The sequence below is a fragment of the Carassius carassius genome, chromosome 21 (genome assembly GCF_963082965.1).
Source record: "Carassius carassius chromosome 21, fCarCar2.1, whole genome shotgun sequence".
Classification (NCBI taxonomy): domain Eukaryota; kingdom Metazoa; phylum Chordata; class Actinopteri; order Cypriniformes; family Cyprinidae; genus Carassius; species Carassius carassius.
The window spans coordinates 28,586,704-28,610,774 of record NC_081775.1 but is presented as its reverse complement, the minus strand read 5'-3'; the positions used below and the strand labels follow the sequence as shown (position 1 = coordinate 28,610,774).

Below are 24,071 nucleotides of genomic sequence, written 5' to 3'. Positions count from 1 at the left end.
TCTTTCTTTTCTTCTTACTCTTTCTCTAAGTTAATCCTGAAGTTTTGAGTCTAGGTGGATTAGCTATCCCCTCACAAGGCCACTGACCCTTTCACGTGACCTCACTTTTGCATGTTGCTTTGGCACACAGACTGGAAAACAGATTGGAAAAAATGTATGGTTGGTCAGTCAGAGAGGGCTTACGATGGAATGAGCTTTGCTGTCCAGTATAGTGACGTAAACAGCAGTCCTGATTAACATCAAATTCGCTAATGAGGTGTAGAAATAGAATAAACGCGGAGAAGGGCAATCAATCTGAGAGCGGAATCCTGAATGGGCGGGGTTTGGTGACTAAATATACATTAAACGTGAACAAACAAGAACAAAACTGTGATATTTGAATGAATGAGACTCGTTGGTGGATGCAGCTTTCTGTGCCCCCTGCTGGTGTTAAATCATACAAACTCATTACCAAGCAACACAATTGCCGACGCGAGCGAGGCTGAGCGACGCGGAGCCAGCGTGTGCTTGTCTCTTTAAGAAACACTCCTGTTGCACGAGAGCCTGGTGTTTTTCCACTCTCTCCGTTATTGCATGCGATCGCATATAAGACAGAAGTCAGGGGGAGAGGGCGTAAAGATTATTTTCCTCGCTTTGTAGCCTCATCACAAGAAGACAAAAGAACAAGAGAGTGACTTGAGTAATAAATTGCATTGTCAGGTGAGTGACACCTTGCCAGTGGTCAGTGGTGGCGGAACTGTATCTTTAAGAGCATCTTTATGTAGCCTGCATCTTATGAACGTTTTAAATACTCGTTTATTTTTGTCTAAGGCGGATATACGGTCATATCTAAAATTAAAATATATGTAAAACTAAAATTCACTCCGATTTGCATCTTTGAGAAGCGCACCTTTGTGTCCTTTTTTTGTTGTTGCATTTTTTAATCAACTCATTTATTTTTTTGCCAAATAACGATATATTGTCTGTGCTTTGAATGGGGAAACATTTTAAATTGTTTTGCCATTTAACAGTTCTAATTAGAATATAATACAAAAACATTGTTCCCAAAATGCTATGTTTCTGGTGTTTTATTGGAAGCGATGTGCCTTAGTTTTTGTGCACAAATGAGCTCACAGGTTTTTGGAAGCTTAATGTCATTTAATATTAAATGCAGTCAATTTATTTGAGATGCACTGTAATTAGAGATGAATTGTAAGTACTGGTTAACAGTGTTTCAGACTAATATAGCCAGCGAAAGGCTTGTGACAGCACCCTCAGGACCAACACAGAGCACCACTCATTGTGCCACTTTAACAGCTCAATAAAAATGTGGGTTATTGTCAATTTATTCTGCTCTGCTCGTGCATGTAAACACCGACACCGCTGGAGACAGATCCGTCTCAAACATGTTATACGGGTTCACGTAACACCGCACACACACACAATGTAGGTTATTGGGGCACAGCCAAGAAATAAACTTCTTCTCTTGTCCATTATTGATCTCGTGTGGTAAATGCTAAACCCTGGCTGATGGATATGCATTAGAGATGTAATTGATTCACAAATGAATGAGAGTTTGAGGCGTGTCCGCGCGCGCAGCCTTTTATTGTGGCTCGCGCAATGTCTGTTTTGCAATATCCTAAAACTTGTTAAGGGGGTTTGTAATTTATTCCGTAGCTGGGGTTTTCAAATTAAACACGCATAAAAATGTAATTTAATCAGGAGCGCGCGTCGGAGAATTAGGGCACCTGCGACGCTCGCGCGAGCAGAATATTTTTCAGGTTTTAATTTTGAGAGCAGACAGATTTAGTTTTATAATGCATGAGATGAGATGATCTTGCAGAAACAGTGCTTTAAACTTTCTCCTCAGTACCGCTGAGAAAAGTACAGTGGGAGTACGTGCATACCCTTGATTCCCAGATATAAATATGTTCGAAAGAACCTCTAACGTTAGCTGAAAACGTTATTTATGCATGTTTTTATGCAACGTCAGCTTGTTAATCTATTAAGAATGTTATTTCTTGTGAACATTAGAAGAACATTCCATTGTATGTTTTTGAAATTGTAATTAGAACGTTACATTTGAATATTTGATCAATGTTTCGTTTTTTTAGAACCTGCTATGAAAACACTATTTCTGAACTCTCAAAACATTCAGGAACATTACATTTTTTTTTTACATTCTAAATATATATTTTTTAATTAAGGCAATTTCTTCTTGGTTATGTGAACTTTATGAGAACCCAGCCGGCATTTCAACGTTGATTGAAGGTTGAAACAACATTGGTACCATGGTTGAATCAACGTTGAATTACCTTTCGATTTTGCAAATTGGATCAACGTTGATATCGTAATGTTGATTCACTGTTGTATAAACGTTGTTTCAGCGTTAAAACAACAACTGACCTTATTTCAAACATATTTCAACGTTGAAAGTTGGTCATGGGCAGACTGTTTTTCAACCGTTCGGCTTTAAACGTTGTATCAACGTTGTTTCAGCGTTAAAACAACAACTGACCTTATTTCAAACATATTTCAACGTTGAAGGTTGGTCATGTGCCGGCTGGGAACGTTCCATCCTATCATTTTGAAAACGTTATGGGAATGTTACATTTAAGCACTTAATGATTAAAACACCCATTTTTTATTTGTCAAAACGTTTCCTCTCAACATCACGATACAGTTTATCAAATATTAATAAGGTTATAATAACGTTCCATAAACATTATTTTAAGATTTATTTCTTACATTAAAAAAAAGTCAATGGAAGGTATAATGGGAAAGCTACCTGTTATTATGACTGCTATATGTACTTTAGAGACCATGGTATTGCAACAATATGTGGTAAAATGCCACAAAAATACTGCAATATCATTGCACCATGTTCTAAATCAGGATCGTTTTGTTCCCTAACCCTTACTGGTTTGTATTGACTAGACAACAATGAACTAACATTTGAGTATCTGACCTTCCATTATAGATAATGGCTTTAGATTAAATGTTGTCATTTCAGTTCATAATATCCCATTTGCTTTGTGAGCTTTCCTTTATTGGCTTTTGAATATAATTAGAGCATAAGAACATCTTTATTTCCCTTCTCCACATGTTTTGAGTATTTAAATACAACCAATTTGAGTTTCAGAGTTGAAAGAGTGTCATTTATAACCTTCACAGCTGAATATTCAGACAAGGTTAAGTTGCAGCTGTCTGTTGTTGTGGCCTTCTGATACATTGTCTTGGTTCTTTCTTCTCTGCTTACGCCATTGGTTGATTAAACATGCAATTTACATAGCTTTTGTTGATAGTGAGCTATCAGTGAAGGCTAATGAGAGATCCCAGCATGTTTAGAAGGTCATTATTGGGGTCAAGAAAAGTTGAAAGAGGCTGATGGTGAGCTGTGACCCTGCAATATTTCTTCACTCATGACCAAAGCTACACATACATAAGGGCATTTGAGTATTAGTCTAGCCCTCCGAGTTGAGCTTTTCTGACGCTCTGGTGACCCAGACCAACCAGTCACATTCCCCTTATTGGTGTGGAGTTCTTATCAGTTTTATTTCACAATAAATGGACACATTGCTTGTGCTCCAGATAAGATAAGATGGACTTTTTGAGATTTAATGGCTCGTTGGAATCTGATGTTGAAAGGGCTCAAGATTAAAAATCTAATAGACACTTTTCACATGAGTGTGATGATGCGTTTCAATGCTAGGATACTCCGAGAATGTTTTTTTCTCAATGTTATGAGAACATATAACAAATATTAATAAGGTTATATGAATGTTGCATAAACAGTTCTTTAAGAACATTATATAACTGTTTAAAAATGTTAGCGAGAGTTCTGAGAACATTTTCTGTTAGCTGGGGAATAATTCATATTTATAATAATTAAAAAAGCCTAACCAGGGACTTGGGCTGCAAATTAGCCTTTGGCTAGAAGCCTATATGTGGAGCATCGGCTGCTTGAAATCGTAGCAATGTTTTACTGCATTGTCCATGTTAAATAAACTAAGAATTAAAAAGAATATTTCAAAGCTTAATATGCTCTCGGGGTCATCTGAAATCATTCTGGAGAACATGAGCGTCCAATTTAGTTCATGTTGTGCAAAGAAGAGTGACCAAGAAAATACTGGACATTCTCAAATTGCATTTTCAACTCAACTTTGGATTTTTGCGCAGACATTTGAGGATTTACAGGAGCAATACAACCTACCCCTGTATCTGCCCAGGCTTCTCAGATAAATCCTGATAGGAACAGAGAAGAGGATGTTAATAAGTATTGTGCTGCTGAGAAAAATACAGATACAAAAATGGTATCAAACGCTGAAACATACAGAGAAAAGGTCTCTGGGCAACTAGTACACGTGTAATGAAGGTAGCTGGTTTATCAGCGTCAGTGTGTGTTTCAAACAGGATGTCAGACTGGAGAGCAGTCTTCTCAGCTTCCTGCTCAGACTGAATCTCGTTTCAAGAGCTCACGTCTTACTCTTCGCTGAAGCACTCAGCATTTAAACATTTCCTGCATGTATCATTCACACTTTATGTACATAGTTGTGTACATGTTAGTTCTTGAGGCTTCTGTGCTATTCAGATTCCTAGAAATGCTTTGCATGAGCTTCAAGCATTCAGCAGCACTAAGAGTTGTTGATTTGTTCAGTTTTTGCTGTCTTATGTAACAGTACATGTCTCAGTGGATGTGATTTCATAGCTCAGATTTCCTGTTTATTTATCTGTTATGAGATCTATTCTATCCTGATGTGTCTTCATGAAGGCCTTCCAGCTCAGTCACACATATAAATAGATATTTACTGTGATGAAATGTTTTAATGTTTTTAAAAGAAGTCGCCTAGGCTCCGTTTATTTGTTGAGAAATACAGTAAAGGCAGTAATATTGTGAAATATTTTTTAATGAGTTTTTTTTTACAATTAAAAATTACTGTTTTCTATGTTAATATTATGTTTAAATGTAATTTATTTCTGTGATGCAATGCTGAAATTTCAGCATCATTACTCCAGTCTTCAGTGTCACATGCTCTTCAGAAAACATTCTGATATCTGAGAAACATTTCTACTTAATATTAATATTGAAAATTTGCTTAATTTTGTTTTCAGGATTCTATGATGAATATAAAGTACAAAAAACAGCATTTTTATTAAATATAATTATTTTATAACATTAAATGTCTTTGCTGTAACTGAATGTTTGCTGAATAAAAGTGAATTTGGTAGTGTATATCATTCTCAACTCCTTCTCCTCTCTGCTTGTCAGTATGGCACAGAAGGAAAAGTTGCAGTGTCTCAAAGATTTCCATAAGGACACGCTGAAGCCGTCTCCTGGTAAGAGTCCCGGCACGCATCCTGAAGACGAGGCGGAGGGCAAAGCACCACAGCGGGAGAAATGGGCCAGCAAGCTGGATTTCGTGCTCTCTGTGGCCGGAGGTTTCGTCGGTTTAGGCAACGTTTGGCGTTTCCCGTACCTCTGCTACAAGAATGGCGGAGGTGAGAGTGTTTACATGTTTAATATGTCAACAAAATATGTTTGGCTAACAATTTCAGTCTTTGTGTACTGTAAATAGTGGCTAATGTCACACACAAACATAATCTTGTGACATTAAAGGGATAGTTCACCCAAAAGTACAAATTCTGTCATCATTTACTCACCCTCAAGTTATTCCAAACCTGTAAGAGTTTCTTTCTTCTGTTGAACACAAAAGAAGATATTTTGGTAAAAAATTTGGTAACCAAACAGTTGCCTGTAGCCATTGATTTCCATTGTGTGAAACAATACTATGGAAGTCAATTGCTCCCGGCAACTGTTAGGTTCGGGTTCCAAATATTCTTCATATGTTCTTCAGGCTCGGAAAGAAACACGAGGTTGAGTAAATAATGAAAAGTTTTATTTTTGGGTGAGCTATTGCTTTAAAACCTTTGAGCTCATTGCAGAAATGTTTGTGTGCAAATCTGTTCCTGTTTTAAAACGGCAGAAGAGTGTTTCTAATACATTTTGACCTTCTGCATGTTTTACAAGTTTTTTATATTGTATTCTGCTCTGTGCTAATAAATATATATAAAATACTATCAGTACTAAATCTAATACTATGTAGTAATATTTATACACTATTGTATTTATTAATATTAAGACTTTGCTTCTGTTTTTATATTTTCAGTTTTACAATTTTTTTTTTTTAATTTTTTTGTGCTTTTAGAATTGTATTTCTATTTTTATTTCAGCTTTAGTAATTTTTCTAAGTTCATTTTATTTCATTTTTTTAAGTGTAAGTTTTTCATTTGGAATTGATATTTTATTTCAGCTTTATTCCAATTAAACAGAAATTACTTTAATAGTTAACAATGAGAACACAGCTTGCAGTTTCAGATTCAGTTAAATGCTTTCAATAGAATCTGTGATATACTGTTGTATTATTATTATACTATAATATTACCATAATTTTTGCATAATATGCAAAAAATGAGAAGCTTGTTTTTTTATTTAATTGCCTTAATAATACAAAAATGTGTATTATTTAAGCAGTACAAGAACATAAATTGTAATTTAAGTGGTAGGAGTGCTTTCAGTAAATGAATGCATACATAATTTGTGTTGTTTTTGTTGTGTTTGTGGTAATTTCACTTCCTGTAATGTGGCTTTCTTTGCTGAGTTTGTGTACTGCCTGCCTTATCTTGTGATTGTGTTTCCAGGTGCATTTCTCATCCCTTACTTCATATTTCTGTTTGGCGGAGGTTTGCCCGTCTTCTTTCTGGAGGTGGCCCTGGGCCAGTTCACCTCTGAGGGAGGAATCACCTGCTGGGGGAAACTCTGCCCCATTTTCACCGGTGAGACAAACGGACAGATCCAGAGAGAGTGAGAGAGAGAGAGGACCACACTGTCTGACTTTGGCAATATTTAATGACTCAACGGGCTCAAGCACATTTTAATCAGCATAAATCATATTTCATAATGCTCCCATCCCCCTACCAGCTACTTGCAGTCCCTCACGGCAGCGTCGACCAATCGGCACGGCTGTTACTGTGATGCTCTTTGAGTCTGATTGGCTGCTGAAGTGGCTCTTTAAAGCATCCTCACTCTGACCTGCTTTCAGCTTCTGATGCGGTTGCTAGGTAACACTAGAAGACGCTGTGTTCTTTTGAAACACATCATCATGTTCTTATCTGTGTGTGAGCGGGATGCGGGTCACTCATACACATGCAGTACATGTGTGTTTAATTCCCTGTGATTTGTTTGCTTTGAGCCGCTCTGCGCTTCAGAGCGCTGTGACTAACACCCCGCTCCACATTTGGGCATGTATTGTGATCTCCATGGCAACAGCAGTGAGAGGTGACTGAGATGAAAATCTCAAAGATTGATTGTGTTAGGAGCAGAAACGATTGAAATGATGACAAACAACAGGACAGGAAGTGTTTGTTTAAAGTAGAGCTTTTCAATCCTTTAGATTCCACAGATTTCCAAATATGATTATCCTTGTGTGATATAAAGACCTGATTAATACTGTGAAATATACATTATATATATATTTTTTTAATTTATAAAATTTTTATTTTAATCAAATTTATTTATTTAGTTATCTTATTATTATCTTATTTATTTAGTTATCTTATTAAATATATTTTATCTTATTTTTATTTTATCTATTCATTTTGTTATGTGTTTAAATCCAATTATATTTTAATCAACTGTATAATCTAATATTTATTTTTAAAATCAAATTGATTTTATTTCAATCCAATTTTAATGTATTTGAATAAAATGTCTTAATGTATTATTATTTATTTAAATCAAATAAATCTATGAAATTAATTTAGTTAACCTAATTTTTATATAATTATTTATTTATTTTTACACTGCTTTTCTTTAAACCTTTTCATGGACCCCTAGCAATCCATTGCAGACCCCTAGGAGTCCCCGGGTCCCATTTTGAAAAGCCCTGTCTTAGGAGATATTTTTATTACTTTAGTGCCTGACCTCTATATATTCACTTGCACGGACATGTCGCTCACGTGGCTGGGTTTTATTTAGCACATACAGTGCAAATGAGTGATATTTCCAACCACCGTGAGCCCATTGTCCCCTTTCACCCAATGACTAGTCTCAGCAGCAGCTGACTATCCTCTCTTAAACAAGCACGTGCATCTTCGGTGAAGTCCTGCTCTTGCATACTCAAACACACGGTTGGCGTTCTGTAGTCAGCTGTCACGGCGGCTCCTGGCACCACGGAGCGAGCTTGTGGTACTTTGTATTACTTATAGCATAAAACTGGCATTCGGCCCTCTGATTGCCCTCAGCCCTAGAAAACGAACTCTAAAAATATGACATCAGACGCAGTGTCATAGCCAACAGGTGATGCTTCATTGCTCTGAGAATAGAGTCGCTTTAGCTGTGTTTGACTCATTAACGCACAGCAGGGCCCTCAGAGAAAACAGAGTTTCTCCATCTCATGAAGTCTCATGTGAGGTATCATTCATATCGCTAACACAAGACAGGTTACATGCAGCGCAAGCAGTGCTTGCTTGTCTTCTCATTTCTGAGCAGCTCTAGTGCTGGCTGTCTAATGATGAGCCGTTGGTTTGTGTTGGTCTGGTTAGTCCATCGGGACGTTAGGTCCAGGACAGCACTACAGATTGCTTAGAGAACAAGCTGACAAGATAGATTGTCCAATTAAATCTTCCTTTCCTCTTTATAAACCTGAAATGGTATACTACTTTCATAATGTGACATTTCTGAGGGAAATATGATGCAGAATTTGTTCACAGGGTATGGTTGCACCGAGTTAGTTGTTTCACTACTAAATATTTGAGTGGCGTTCTATTAAACCCTACGCATAAACTAAATATTTAAAGAAGCAGAAGTAACGGCTGTAATAAAATGGCAGATCTATTGAATTAGATCAATGAGCTCATGTTTTACCTGACAGACGTCAGTGCTTTTGACGATGATGCTGATATTTAGAATCATTTACATTTCATCAGAGAGAACATTATATCAGTAATGCTTACTTAAAGGCTCTTGAGCATGAAATTGATCAGAATTAAAAACTTAGATTAAATAAAATAAAACAATATAGATAAATATATAAACAAACAAATAAATACATACATAAATACATCAAATTAAAGCAAATAAATGTCAGATTTTCTAGTTTGTGTATTCATTTATTTCTCCTGGTTAATTTTAGAGGCAGTCCCTGAATATGTTTAATATTTACATATTTAAATATACTATTTAGACTATAATGTAGTTTATAGAAACTACTGTTCAAATGTTACTTGAACAGCAAATCAGAATACTGTATCAGAACGATTTCTGAAGATCATGTGACACTGAAGACTGCTGAAAATACAGCTTCAGGAATAAATCTAATAAATCTAATCTAATCTAATCTAATAAATTAGATTTTAACATATATTCAAATAGAAAACACTTGTTTTGAAATTGTAATCATTTTCAGAATATTTTAGTTTTAACTATTATTGAAGGAACATGTGACAAGAAAAAATCTTACCAACTCCAAACCTTTGAACGGTAGTATATATATATATATATATAAATTAAATGTATGCATTTAGTAGACGCTTTTATCCAAAGCAACTTACAGTGCATTTAGGCTATACATTTTTAACCTATCGTGTTACCGGGGAATCAAACCCCCAACCTTGCGCTTGTTAATGCAATGCTCTACCACTTGAGCTACAGGAACACATATATATATACACACACACACACACACACACACACACACACACACACACACACACACACACACACACACACACACACACACACACACACACACACACACACACACACACACACACACACACACACACACACACACACACACACACACACACACACACACACACACAGAAAAAAAATCTATAGATACATTTAGATGTAATTTATGTATAATTAAGACCAGTGTAAGTAAGTAATTTTTAGTAAACACTGGGAAAGTTTTGCTTTCCTGTTGACTTGTGTTCTGTCTGTGCATCAGGAATCGGCTACGCTTCGATCGTGATCGTGTCTCTGCTGAACATCTATTACATCGTGATCCTGGCGTGGGGTCTGTATTACCTGCTGCAGTGTTTCCAGCACGAGCTGCCCTGGGCCCGCTGTAGACACAGCTGGAACACCGCCAGCTGCGTGGAGGACACCATCCGCAAGAACAAAAGCCTCTGGCTCTCCGCCAACGTCACCAGCCTCACCAACCTCACCTCGCCAGTCACCGAATTCTGGGAGTGAGTATCAAGCGTCGTCCACAGGCTGTGTGTACGGGACGGACGCTCTGAGACTGTTCTCATCACTCTCATGTCACCTGCAGACGGAACGTCCTCAGCATCTCTTCGGGGATCGACGAGGTCGGCGGTCTGAAGTGGGATCTGGCGCTGTGCCTGCTGGCCGTCTGGATCATCTGCTTCTTCTGCATCTGGAAAGGAGTCAAATCCACTGGCAAGGTGAGGAAGAGGACGAGATCAGTCCACTACTACGCCACAAATCAGGCCTTTACACTTTTGGACATGCCTCAGTTTGTTCCCCCACAATTTAAGAAATTGTCATTATGTTTAAAGACTGAAAATTGTAGCCAACCACATAAAATGACCAAGTAGAAGCCAAATGAGTGTTGCAAGCAATAACATTTGCCTTTCAATAAATCAGATAATAATTAGAAAGGATTAATATTAATATTTATGAGTCAAGATGGCTCTCCCAATTTTCAAAAAGTCCTAATTCCTTGGTTCATTTGAAATATTAGTAAGTGCTTCATTACAGAAGTAGCAAAGAACTGCAAAATCAGATTCTTTGATTCCTGTTTACTTGGATCACTCGAATTGAACATGTTTAATATGTCGAATACCTAGAAAGCCGATCTCAAAGCAGTTTTCTTTCCTGGTGTTCCAATATTGGACATTGTTACAAGAAGTAAGCATTTTAAAATGTTTTTGAAATAAGACACTTTTTGGCTCAATGAGGCTGCATGTATTTGTTCAAAAATACTGTAAAAATAGAAATATTGTAAAATATTAAATATATAAAATTAAAAATAACTCTTTTCTATTTGAATATACTGTAATATAAAATGTAATTTATTCCTGTGATGTAAAGCTGAATATTCAGCATCATTCCTCCAGTCTTCAGTGTCACACGATCCTTCAGAAATAAATCTAATATGCTGACGTGATTTGCTGCTTAAGAAACATTTCTTCTTATTATTAATCTTAAAATCAGTTGTGCTGCTTAATATTTTTTACAAAGATTGAATAAAAAGTTAAAAGGAGTAACATTTAAAATATTAATCTTGTGAAACATACGTCTTTACTGCTTGCTGAACAAAAGTATACATTTCTTTTAAGGAAAAAAACTCCACAAAAAAGGTTTTACAGGGTCTTTAACTAATCAAAAATCCAATCACATCATGTGAAAAAGACATAAGACATCCCAAGATAACCAAGGCTTTACACAACCAACATGAAATAGATAGACATGAAAATGCCTCTAGATTGGCTTTTTTTTTTGCAGTCTAGAAACAGTGTGGGATTATAATCGCAGACACACACTGAGCCTCATTCATGAAACATGAGCAGAACCGATTTCTGTGTAAATCATTTGTAAAACCATTCAATTCAATGCAGCGCTCTGCAAAAAAGATTTTATGAGCAAATTACACAGAAATCCATTCTGCTCGTGTTTCGTAACTAAGACCAAATTAATGTGCACTTTCACAAGCCTTCCTTTCAGAGTTTGTTGCTCTCTGTGGGTTTGATTTGTGCCTTACGTAGGTGTATAATTATTTTATATTCATTATGGAAATCCACAAACCCTCTGGCCTCCTCTCGGTCTGTCTGTAGGTGGTCTATTTCACAGCGACGTTCCCTTTCCTCATGCTAATTGTGCTGCTGGTTCGTGGTGTGACTCTGCCTGGCGCTGCCGAGGGCATCAAGTTTTACCTTTACCCCAATCTGACCCGCCTAAAAGACCCCGAGGTACTGAAACACACTGAAAGAAATCTTTGTGCAGTGTTGTTTCTCATTTAAAGGAAATGTGATGTAGCAAACTGCGATCTCTGTCTCTGTGGGCTGCTGTAGGTGTGGATTGATGCAGGAACTCAGATCTTTTTCTCATATGCTATTTGTCTTGGTGCGATGACATCACTGGGAAGCTACAACAAGTACAAGTATAACTGTTACAGGTGAGGACTCGTATGTTTTCAATGCATCTTTATAGCTATATGCTGTCTTATTTATTCTTCAAACATCATGTGTGTGTGTGTGTTCAGGGACTGCTTGCTGCTCGGATGCCTGAACAGCGGTACCAGTTTCGTGTCAGGCTTTGCCATCTTCTCCGTCCTGGGGTTCATGGCACAGGAGCAGGGCGTGGCCATCGCCGATGTGGCCGAGTCAGGTGATACTCAGGGTCAAAGGTCACTAACCTGCTCACACAGAATTCTTGGAATGAGAGGGAGAATGTTAATTTATGAGTGTCACTGATCTTACGTGCTATATGTTATTATGAAGCTCTTTCTACAGCATTTGGGGCACGTGTCAGTTAGCACAGAAAGTAAATTATTCTTTGTGAGAGTCTGCTAGTATGTCATGTGATAAGTTTTTCTTCACCACATGCCTTTCTTTCTGTGTCTGTCAGGTCCCGGTCTGGCCTTCATCGCGTATCCAAAGGCCGTCACAATGATGCCCCTGCCGACGGTCTGGGCCATACTTTTCTTCATAATGCTTCTGCTGCTGGGCCTAGACAGTCAGGTTAGATCGACACACACAAACACACACCTACACTTCCCGCTGCAATAGTTCACACATAAATTAACATTCTGTCATTTACTCCCACTGAATGACTTCATTTCTTCTGCTGAACACCAAAGATGATAAAAGATGTAAATTATATATGCTTGGTTGATGTTTATAAGGAAGATCATCCTGATGAGGCATTAACCAATTTTTTTTAAAGATTATTTTTATTGTTGGTGGATAAGCATGCACATATGTAAAAACACAGTGAAGAATATTAGGGCACCATGGACTGATAATGAACTGAAGAACATGATGGTAGAAAGACACCTGGCCAAGGGTATAGCAAACAGAACTGGCAATAAGGAGGATTGGGGAGTGTATTGCAAATTGCGAAATTAAGTAACTAAAATAAATCTGAAAAAGAAAAGGAAGTTTTATAAAGTAAAAATAAGTGAATATAAATATGATAGCAAAAATTGTGGATCCTTAATGAAATGATGGGTAGGAAATCAAAAGTGAAGTGAAAGAGTTGCAATGTGGTGATGTCTCAAGGAAGTAGTTTAGGACCGTTGTTATTTTTTATTTTTACCAATGATCATCCTTTAGTTTTAAAGTGAGAAATGACAGATATGTACGTACGTAGATGAAACAACATTATATCTACCAGCAACATCAACTAAAAATTATCTGTTGATTTAGATTTAGAGTTACAATTAGTGGTAAAATGGGTATGAAATAATAAGATGGTTCTAAATTTAACGAAAACCAGAAGTATTGTGTTTGGATCAAATTCTTTTTTAAGTTATATTTTCAGGATTTTATGCCTTTAACAGAAAGGACAGTAGAGAGATGACAGGAAAGCATTGGGAAGAGAGAGGGGAGTGGATTCACTATAGGACCTTGAGACAAGAATCAAACTCAGGTTGCTGTGAGCACAACTGCACTATGTATGTCGGCACACTAACCACTAGGCTATTGCGCCGACTGGATCAAATTCTAAATTTGTCTGTAAAGAGTGTGCCTATTGAACAGGTAGATGAAGTCAGACTTCTTGGAGTTAGGCTAGACAGTAGGCTAAAGTAGTCAAAACACAGAAAATATGGTAATAGTTATGGCAAGAGGTCTATGAGTTATTAAGAGATGTGCAACATTTTTACCACAGTATTGCATCTCTCAAATTGTGCAAACAATGGTTCTTACTTATTTAGACTACAGTAGTGTGGTCAAGTACAGAACAGAGCTGAACTGTAATAGAAGGGTTAATATTATGAGAATGCACTAAATTCTAGGTTGGCTACTTGTGAAGGATAGAACAGTTGTTTCTCTGCTTTGTTTTATAAGAAATATTTAGGTGTCGAGAGTTTCAAATGTACTGTACTGTGAACTTTTGTATAGTAGTGTTAGCCATGATTTTAACACAAGGCATGCATCAAAATCATGCATCAAAAGCATGCATGCATCATTATCACTTCCGAATATCTTAAAAAAAAAAAAAAAAAGGATATTTTTTGCTTCCTGTTTCAAAAACTAATGCAAAACAACGGACTATAATGTATAGAGGAATGAAAATATGGAATGATTTAACATCAGACATTTTTCTCACAGGTTTTTTAATAAGGAAAATGAGGTTCAGAATATCGTTAAAGAAATATTTAATGGCACAGTATACAGTACATTGTTGATTTTGATGTTCTGAATGAATTTTGGGTTTGTATGTTTTTTATTGTATTGGTTTTTATTGTTAAAGATTAATGCAATTCAGTTTTTTACTTGTTGGACCCCATGAAGAATAGCCACTAATGGGGAATTAAATAAACAAATAAAATAAAAGTCATTTTTGGGTGACCTTACCACTGAAACATAATTGGAAACTCCATTAAGTCTCTGAGTAATACAAATGTCCTCTGGGTGGTGTGACATATGAGTGTCCTGGTGTTGGAATGAAAGACTGCAAACATTGAGATGGTTAAGCCAGCAGATCATAACTTAATAGTATAGTGTTGAATCCTGATGTGAAACATCATCTCTCTGTGGCTGTGCGCTAGCCTCGAGGAATAACACCACTAGATTTTTGGCTGCCTCCCACAAACACACCCTCACACTCAAATATCACAAGATGCTGATGGTATTCCAGGCTCATATGACTTGCTGAAAAGCCAATGTGCGGTGGATCACATTTCCTTTTGCGTATGTGTGTGTGTGTAATTACACCTACATCACACACACACTCAAGCAAAGACACTGAGAGCAACAACAGTATAAACATGAGGCTAAATAAGGGCGCCATTATTATGAATGTCCTCCACTCTGCAGAAGGCAAAGAAAAGATGTCAAAAATGATTTGTTATGCCTTAGACTGTGCTGAAGCATGCATGTTTTGATTTTCCACAGTTCAGGGTCAAATGTCACCATTGTTTGTTCATTAGGACACTTTACCTCAGATGACTTCAAGATGCTTGTTCAATTAAAGCAGTGTTTTTTTGTTTAATCATGGATAAATATCATCAAGGACTTTTTTTTTGGTTATTAAGTTATACATAATTTAATTTTACATATTAACCTGAAAAAGATAATAATTTAAGCTATACAAAAAGATACAAAAACAAAACAATCCCTTAAAGGAATAGTTCACCCAAAAATGAAAATTTGCTGAAAACAGACTCGCAAATAGATCCTGTACAGTGAATGGGTGCCGTCAGAATGAGAGCCCAAACAGCTGATAAAAAACGTACTAGTCTGCACTATCCAGTGACCTCTGCTTCAAAAACATTGGTATTGTCCAAATCACATCACTTTTCATTTACATAAAGTTAAATGGTTGCATTGTTCTGTAAATCACTCAGTGTGAACACGTCTTTATAACTGTATTGTCACGCCAGGCCTTAACCAGGCACAGCATGATAGAGCAATATATGACAAAAGCGCTCTATTCCATGTGCATTTGTTTTTTTTCATAGAATATATAGAATAGATTTTTAAATGAGGTTTAATTGAATCCAAACAAACACAACAAGTGACAAGTGACTGGTCAATACAGCTGCTTATGTATGTTTTCAGTAAGCATTTTCAATTTCAGTGTCACGCTGGTTTGTACATAGTTTAAGTCATTATACTGACCAGTATTAAAATATTAAAAATATTTTTTTATTAATTGAATTAAAGCTAAAATGAAACAAAATGAATATTAGATGAAAAACAAAAAAATTGAAATAAATAAAATGAAATACATATCAATACATTTCAGTTAAATATTTTTTTTTAAGTACTAAAATTAACAAAAGCACATAACAAAATTACTAAAATTAAAATGACAACTGAAAATGTAAGAAATAAGTTAACTAACTGAAATCGGTAATAAAAAATATACATATATGTAAACTAACTGAAATCAGTACATCTATGTAATAAAATGACGAAAGCTAAAACATAATTTTAGGCTAAAAAAAGAAAACCAAATTAAATGTTAAAACTGAAAACATTGATGCATACTACAACAGCACAGAAATCATTTACAAGTAAGCCTAGTCCTTCATGAATGATATGTGTTTTCTGCCCTCAGTTTGTAGAAGTGGAGGGTCAGATCACCTCTCTGGTGGACCTGTACCCATCCCTCCTAAGGAAGGGATACCGGAGAGAAATCTTCATCGCTGTGATCTGTGTCATCAGTTACCTGCTGGGACTCACCATGGTCACTAAAGTAAGAGAGAGCGAGACTGGGGCGTAGATCTGCGGTGTTTGAATGCTGAATGTGCATCTGTTTCTCTCAGGGTGGCATGTACGTCTTCCAGCTGTTTGACTACTACGCCGCCAGCGGTGTGTGCCTTCTCTGGGTTGCATTCTTTGAATGTGTTGCAGTAGCCTGGGTTTACGGTAAGTATACACTAGTGCTCGACTAGGCTTACAACATTAGCTTTATTTTGCACGTATTCTTAGATTTTCACTTATTTTTAAGGCTAATTTAAAAAAATTTACTTTGCCTATAAAAAAATTGTCATTCTAGTTTAAAATAATAACTTTTTATTTGAATTCAAATTTTCTTTGAATTTTATTTAATGCTTTCTTAAATTTTCTCTTATGTAAGAAAAAAGTCATTGACTATAATATATTCCTAATGTGTATATATATATATATTTATATATATTTACTAGTGTTTGACTTGATGGGGTTTCAATAAAAGAGGCAAAAAAATGAAATGGTAACCAGTTGCAGGGTTTCGAAAATTCCCTCATATACACTACCATTCAAAAGTTTGGGAACAATGCAATTTTTTTTTTATGAAATTAATTATTTTATTTAGCAAGGATGCTGTAAGTTGATCAAAAATGACAATAAAGACATTTATAATATTACAAAAGATTTATTTTTCAAATAAATGATCTTGGTGGGTGCCTGTCAGAATGAATTCCTCATTTTAAAATATATTATAACAGATTTCTTTTTATATATTATAATAATATTTCAAAATATTATTGTTTTAAATGTATATTTGATCAAATAATGCATATTGATGATTATAAGTCACTTTCAACAACATTAAATCTCACTGATCCCAAATTTTTTTAATGCTGGTGTATTAATATACATTTTAATCTAAAATCATCATTTTTGTTTTTTTTCAAGTCAAGTTTAATCATGTTGATACATAAAAGAGCTTATGGCTGTTATGCATCACATAACCAGATACACAAGTCATCATGAAAATCACCAAGGTTTCAAGGTAAAGAGTCATGTAATAAAACACTGTAAACAATCATAGACACACACTATATGCAGAATTATTAAACAGGTGTCTCTTCAAAAACAGATGCTGAGCTCATTTGTAGCGTCATGCCTCTTAAGATTTTTGCATTAAGCTCATTAATGTTGCTCAATCAGCAGTCTAACAATGTTTGTTGAGATTAATCTTATGTAATCTTATTTAGTCTTATATAATCACATCAGTCCTCTGGGCTTATTTCACGTCTCTATTTCTCATCCATGACCGGCCCCACATGAAATCGGCATAATAAAGATCACAGCACAAATCTTGACTGCATGTGTGTGTTTGCAGGGGCTGATAATTTCTACGATGCTATAGAGGACATGATCGGCTACAGACCCAACGGCTGGATGAAATGGAGCTGGATGCTGATCACTCCCGTCCTTTGTGTGGTAAGTGTGAGAAGGAATGACATTTTTGCTTGAGAGATATGGCCAACAGCAATGGTTTTTGATTATTCTCGTTATTCCATTTCAGGGTTGTTTTGTCTTTTCTTTGGTGAAATACAAGCCGCTCACCTATAACAAGTTTTACGAGTATCCTGATTGGTCCATTGGATTGGGTTGGGCTCTTGCGCTGACTTCTATGATTTGCATCCCGATGATGGTCGTCATCAAAATCATCCAATCAGACGGCTCCCTGATAGAGGTGAGAAAGTCATGAGCTGCATATAAAACACGTTCATACATACATATCTCATGGCATTTTTATTAGAAAATTACAATATATCTGTGTAAACCTTTGTGTCTCCTAGGATGATTAAAGTATATATAATATTTTTATATTTAAATAAAAGGTATATGTAAAAATATAATTTATAATTTATTAAAAAAAAATGTAATTCTACATTTAAAAGTATATTATAATAGATTAAGAGTAGTATTTACATTTAATTTTTTATTTACATTTATTTTTAACTTTATTGAACTTTTTCTTAAACTTTAAGAAAAAAGTTCATTCTGACTTTTGTATTGTTCCCTGAGAAACAACCATTCTAGTTTTAAAAGATATATTATATTAAGCAATTCTATATTTATATATAATATTTATATTACGTTCTATATTATATTAAATCATTTTGTTTCTTTAATTTTCTCAACTTTTAAGAAGAAAAAATAATAATTTAGAATTTTCTACTTCACCTATATAATAAATGTATATAAAAAATTAAATCAGGGAATTTTTCTTTTTTCAAGAAAATAAATCTGCTTTTTAATCATATTTTAATTACATTGGTATAATAATAAATAGATAATTTCTAGTGTCATTCTAGTTTAAAATTATCTATTATAATAACTTACGATCTTTTTTATTTTAATTTTATTAAACGTTTTATCAAATTTTCTAAAATTGTAAGAAAAAATAAATGTTATTCAGATATATATATACTTTTTTTTAAAAAATAAACCATTAAATCTGTGAATATATTCTACTTTAATTAGTATTGTTAACATAGATACTGGTTTTCCAAACAAACAAATAAATAATAATAATAATTATTAAAAAAAAAAACATAAAAATATTTGTCATTTTAGATTCGATTTGAATGCTGTTGAGTTCTGGGCCTTTATCAGCTATTATCTAAAAGTCTGTCACTGCATTTCTAAAACTGAATATGTCCTCAAATCAATGATGGGATGTTGTGTTCAGCGGATCAAAGCCGTGGCTGCTCCAGTTAAAGGAGGCGCGAGCTCTCGCCCGAAGGAGTACAGCCTGAAGAACAGCGAGCTGCTTCACCCGCTGGACCCCAACGGCATCCACGCCTTCACCAAACACAGCCACACCATCGTAGAGACTACTATGTGAGGCTCTCTAAGAGAGATTCCCATATTCTCCCGCTCCTTCCTCTCCTATGGGAGATCCCATTTTTCCTGTTGTCCCGCTCCCTTCCCCTCCATTCCTCTCTCTTGCTCTGCACTAATGTGTTTTTATGAAATTATCTTATATCGATATATCTTTTTTGCCATGTAGGATTTGTATTCTGATTGTAATCGATGGTATTAGCATTAATGCTGATATTGTAATAACCTGATGTGAGCTTTAGCCGTCTGGGGCGGTTTGTTTAATCTGTAGTGCACTGTTTTACATTAAACCACGTCCTAACCAGGAACAACACAGGATTTACTGCTCATTGCATTACGATTTCTTTCATATCAATCAGAGATTTGATCTCAAACATCCACAATGAGACATTTTGCTTTCTATTTTTGGTTCTGTCAATCTGAATAGCCCTGCCCACAGTAATATCTTTTAATTGAATTTTTTTTTTTTTCATCTTAAATGTTCTCTTATTTTAATTTTAATAAAATTTTATTTTTAGTATTATTTTAAGTGAATTTAGACTTTTCTACTTCCCTTCAACCATACATAAAATAATATTTAAAAAGACTTTATACTTCCTTTAGAAAAAAGTAATATTTATTACCTTTATTATTATATATATTATTATAATTAATTCCGAATTAATTAATTTTAATTAATTTGATATGGTATACATAGATACCCTTTTTGCAAAAAAAAAAAAAAAAATAATAATAATAATCTAAAACAAAATGTTTAGGTTTAAAATATCATCAAAAATTTCAGTTCTGGGCCACACCAAAAATAAATATCATCATCATAAAAAAACAACAACAACACATCATTGCTTTATTTTTATAATATTCTTCAATACCACTTCTCTCACTCAAATAAATGAATGCAATGAAATCTGACTGGTCCAAAATCCTGCTTCACATTGATTTAAATACATAAATCATTGATTATATTCTGATTTAATTGCTTTGCATGGCATTTTACTTTCTGTGAGGACTTTTACTGTGTCGTACCTGGTTAGGACGCAATTCATCAGCAGAGAGAGTGAGTTTTAGCTTCATTTTTAGAAAAAGACTTACTGTAAAACAGCAACGAACTAAATGTGACATAAGCTACATTATGGCGTCCGTCAGTAGTTGTGGCAGTAACTCTCGTTTCAATGAGGTTCTTAAATGTTCTTTGTCTTGAAGAAAAATGAATGTACCTCCGCTTTGAGCGGACGCTGTGCACAGACATGCACAAACATGTAAGACATAAGCAAACCTTAACACTCTGTCCTTTCGTCTCTCCTTGAACCATAGTGATCACTGCCATCGCACACATCGAGCCACTGAGTTCCTCTAACACTGTAGGCAGCTGTGTTCACTAATATAAGTATCATCTGATGCACTATTATAAGCGTCATTTACTGTAAGATGATCCGAGAGCTGGTGATTATCAACACCACGCAGGGCTGTTTGGCAGCACTTTATTAGCTGTTCATGTACAGCGGCATCTGAAAGGTCTGAGAATGCTTATATATAACTATTCAACTTCTGCTTTTTCCAAGAAAATAAATGTATCAATCATATTTTAATTCATTTGGTCTTTAAAACTGCATATATATTGCATGTATATTAATTTTTTGGATTGTTTTCATTACTGATTATGCTATCAGCTTAAAAAAAGCTAACATGAACAAAAGCTAACATGTGCTTCTATGGAGCGTCTGTACAAAGAGTCATATAATCAATGCTACTAATTCACTTCAATTAGTGAACTAGATTTTTTTTCTTCTTTTTTTTTGTGTTTGTCAAAATTTGATTTTGATTCCCAAGCATTTCAGACGTTTGGAGGCCACTGTATATCACATGATTCAGCACAGCCAGACTCGCTCACAATCATCAAAACATCAGCTTTCAGAACGAATGCAGGAAACCCAGGCTTTATGTCTTGCACGGAGACACTGCCATTACCCTATCTGGCCTAAAAATGAGATTGTGCAATTGTCTCTTTAACCTTAAAACCTCCAAATATTCCAGCTAATCACCAACAGCACAGAACTGCCCCTCATAATACCTCTTTGTCCTTTCCCTTCGACCACCCATCCTCCATAAATACCATCCCCTGTGACCCCAGCATCTTTGTACACATCAGCTCATCCGACCTGACCTATGACCCCTGAACCCTTCTAGATTTAGCTGGACCCTCTCACCTATTTCCACCAATCTTGAGCTAACTGTTCATTAAGTAAGTGTTTGCTCATTTGTAGTATTTTCATTTATCAAAAATTTGCCTTTTTGTATTTAACCATTTTATACTGTACCTGATGTGATTGGTCATTTGCCTATATTTTTTTCTGAATGTATTCAGACATTTATATTTAAACGTTGATTAGTCGTCAGCCGAAATGCAACTTGCAGTGTGCAATATTTGTAAACAACTGGCTCTGTCCATTTTTTATTATAAGTTCAGCTGGAAAGTACTGTATTATGACGAAAACACGAAATTCAAGATACAATTTTTCATTCACATTTTTGCTGTATTGTAAGGTAACTTGATTAAACAAAAACAAAAATCTTGTAAAACCAAAGTAGTTTTGTGACAGAGACCATTCTAGATGCATATTGCATCTTTCAAATTAAAGAAAAATGTCCAATCTTGGTATGTGTTGTGTCAAGTCTGTTCAAAAATGTCTATACCTGCTCTTTGATGTTTTATACCAGAATGCAACGGGACGAGGAGGTTGATGGTCAGTGAACCCCAATGGAAACATTTCTTTTTCACATCTGTCAAAGAATAACTTGCAATATCAGTTGAAGTGGTTGATAATTCAAGTGTGACAGTGTGTGGAAACAAATGGCATCAACAGCAAACTATGACAATGAAACTTGGTCTTAAAAATGCTTGAAATGTACTCTTTTACAGTTGATTTAGCACATAAACAGACATTTATAACCTAAACATGACATAGTTGCAACTTCCTAAATTCGTAATAACTCAAATGAGTTTGAGATCTCGTTATTTGATTGAAGATTCATTCTGACCGAATCGACCAGTTCTAAAGTAGGTCGAGAAATGAATCCTTCAGTGAATCATATGTGAACCAAATCAGCAGCTCTCTGAAGCCGTGGTTTACAGTGAATTTATAACAGCTAAGGGGCATTATAAATTATATATATAGAGAGAGAGAGAGAGAGAGAGAGAGAGAGAGAGAGATTTTATAAAATGGTTGTCCATATACGTTACTAGGTTTCACAGAATAAAACAGAGCAAATAAAGTGTTCCACCTAACAATGTAGTTCCTCAGAAACAGTGGTTCCAACCATAGACTGTATAAAACCAGGTTCCAACAAAGTGGTTGCCGAGCAACACACAGAAGTAAACAAAGGTGTATGTTTGTAGTGTAACAGATTCGAACGCGGCTCAACCAATCAGAATCAAGGACCGGGACTAAAATGAATAAACAAGTTGAATATTCGATTTCTACACGTGGTCGGGAATTAAACGCCCTGCTGAGATCAAACCGTGTCTTCATCAGTTCTTCCGCAGTTCCGCGAGGCAGAATATTATTACTTAAGGTTCTTTGAACATTTAAAGGTGCTCTAAGCGATGCCCGGAGTCGTAACTTCTTGTTGACGTTTAAATTGTTGTCAAACAAAACGGAGGCTAGCTAGACCCTCCCTCCTCCTCATCCGTGCACTAACCCCCCAAATCTTTCTTGTCGGTTATTGGCTCGAACAGTTTGTTTTGTTTTGTGGTGCGGGTGAGCCCAGTTTTTTCTTGTTGTTTGTGGAGCCTGTGGTGTCTAGAGAGACCCCATATTGAGGAGATGTTTGCTGGATGTGACAAAAAATGTTTTGGCCTAAAAAATGTGTGACATTACTTAGAGCACCTTTAAGTCAGATTCGGCCAATCCTGTGAGTTTCAAGATTCATTTCGACCGGATAATTCAATTAGCGAATTCAATCTCGTGAAATGCGGCAATCAGATCATGGAACGACATATGGACATACTGTACAGTCAATCAATCCAGAGAAAACCTCTTCAAAACAGAAAGAAAAGTCACTTACAGTACAAAATGAAAATCTTACCTAAATTTCTCTTGCTATTACAAGTGAATGAATTTTCCTCAGAAGAGTGTCATAAACATTAAATCGCTTCAATGTCTGACTTAAATTAAATGTATGTCCAGTCCATAAGTTTTTGTGAAATTTGGATAAACTCAATCTGTTGCTTGACCTCTTCATATGTAAAAAGAGAATCATAGTTGAAGCCCATGTGTTAATGTGCCCCTACCTGTCGGATCACTGAATCAGTCCAATTCACAAATGAATCATTCAGAAGATCAATCAATGCATTTTGTGAAAAAGTTCAACAGGTTCATTAAACAGAATCGATTATTTTAAAGAATCTGAGTTTAGTTAACTCTACCCACTTTAAATGGCAAAATTTAACTAATACATGTCAATTATTTGTCTTTGTTTGTAAATATCAAAAGACACTGCCCCTTATTCCACATCAGAATGAACCAATTGTCCCTCCATCAGCCCTTAATCCAAGCAAAACTATACATTTAATATTAAATTCCCAGCACATGCATTAGGCTTCACGTTTGCTCGAATCAGAATCCACCCTTGGACTAAAATAGAAGTTGTGTCAAACGGATTTAACTTCCAGTATCTGACAGTGCGGTGAGGTGTGGGACAGCTCATCTCCAACTCGTGCCAACACTGTCTATGATATCAAACCCCCGAACGGTGTCCTGACAGGCATTCAAAGC

The 24,071-nt window shown here is 35.5% G+C and overlaps 1 protein-coding gene across 1 annotated transcript; it reads left to right on the top strand.

The window, feature by feature from the left end:
• Positions 1-505: 505 nt before the first annotated feature.
• Positions 506-21,951, top strand: LOC132098073 (sodium- and chloride-dependent taurine transporter-like). The gene is made up of 14 exons (XM_059504191.1): positions 506-699; positions 5,249-5,478; positions 6,679-6,813; positions 9,990-10,233; positions 10,317-10,449; positions 11,842-11,976; positions 12,079-12,182; positions 12,270-12,394; positions 12,635-12,747; positions 16,295-16,432; positions 16,503-16,605; positions 17,786-17,886; positions 17,972-18,142; positions 19,145-21,951. Exons 2-14 carry the CDS (start codon positions 5,250-5,252, stop codon positions 19,298-19,300), a joined length of 1,887 nt encoding a protein of 628 aa, XP_059360174.1. The 5' UTR covers positions 506-699; position 5,249; the 3' UTR covers positions 19,301-21,951.
• The last annotated feature ends 2,120 nt before the right edge of the window (positions 21,952-24,071 follow it).

Excerpts from the sequence above, each read along its gene's own strand:
- LOC132098073 (XM_059504191.1), top strand. The coding sequence starts at position 5,250 with ATGGCACAGAAGGAAAAGTTGCAGTGTCTCAAAGATTTCCATAAGGAC. Across the intron at positions 12,183-12,269 it reads TACAAGTATAACTGTTACAG|GGACTGCTTGCTGCTCGGAT; the intron begins GTGAGGACTCGT and ends GTGTGTGTTCAG. Across the intron at positions 17,887-17,971 it reads TCACTCCCGTCCTTTGTGTG|GGTTGTTTTGTCTTTTCTTT; the intron begins GTAAGTGTGAGA and ends ATTCCATTTCAG.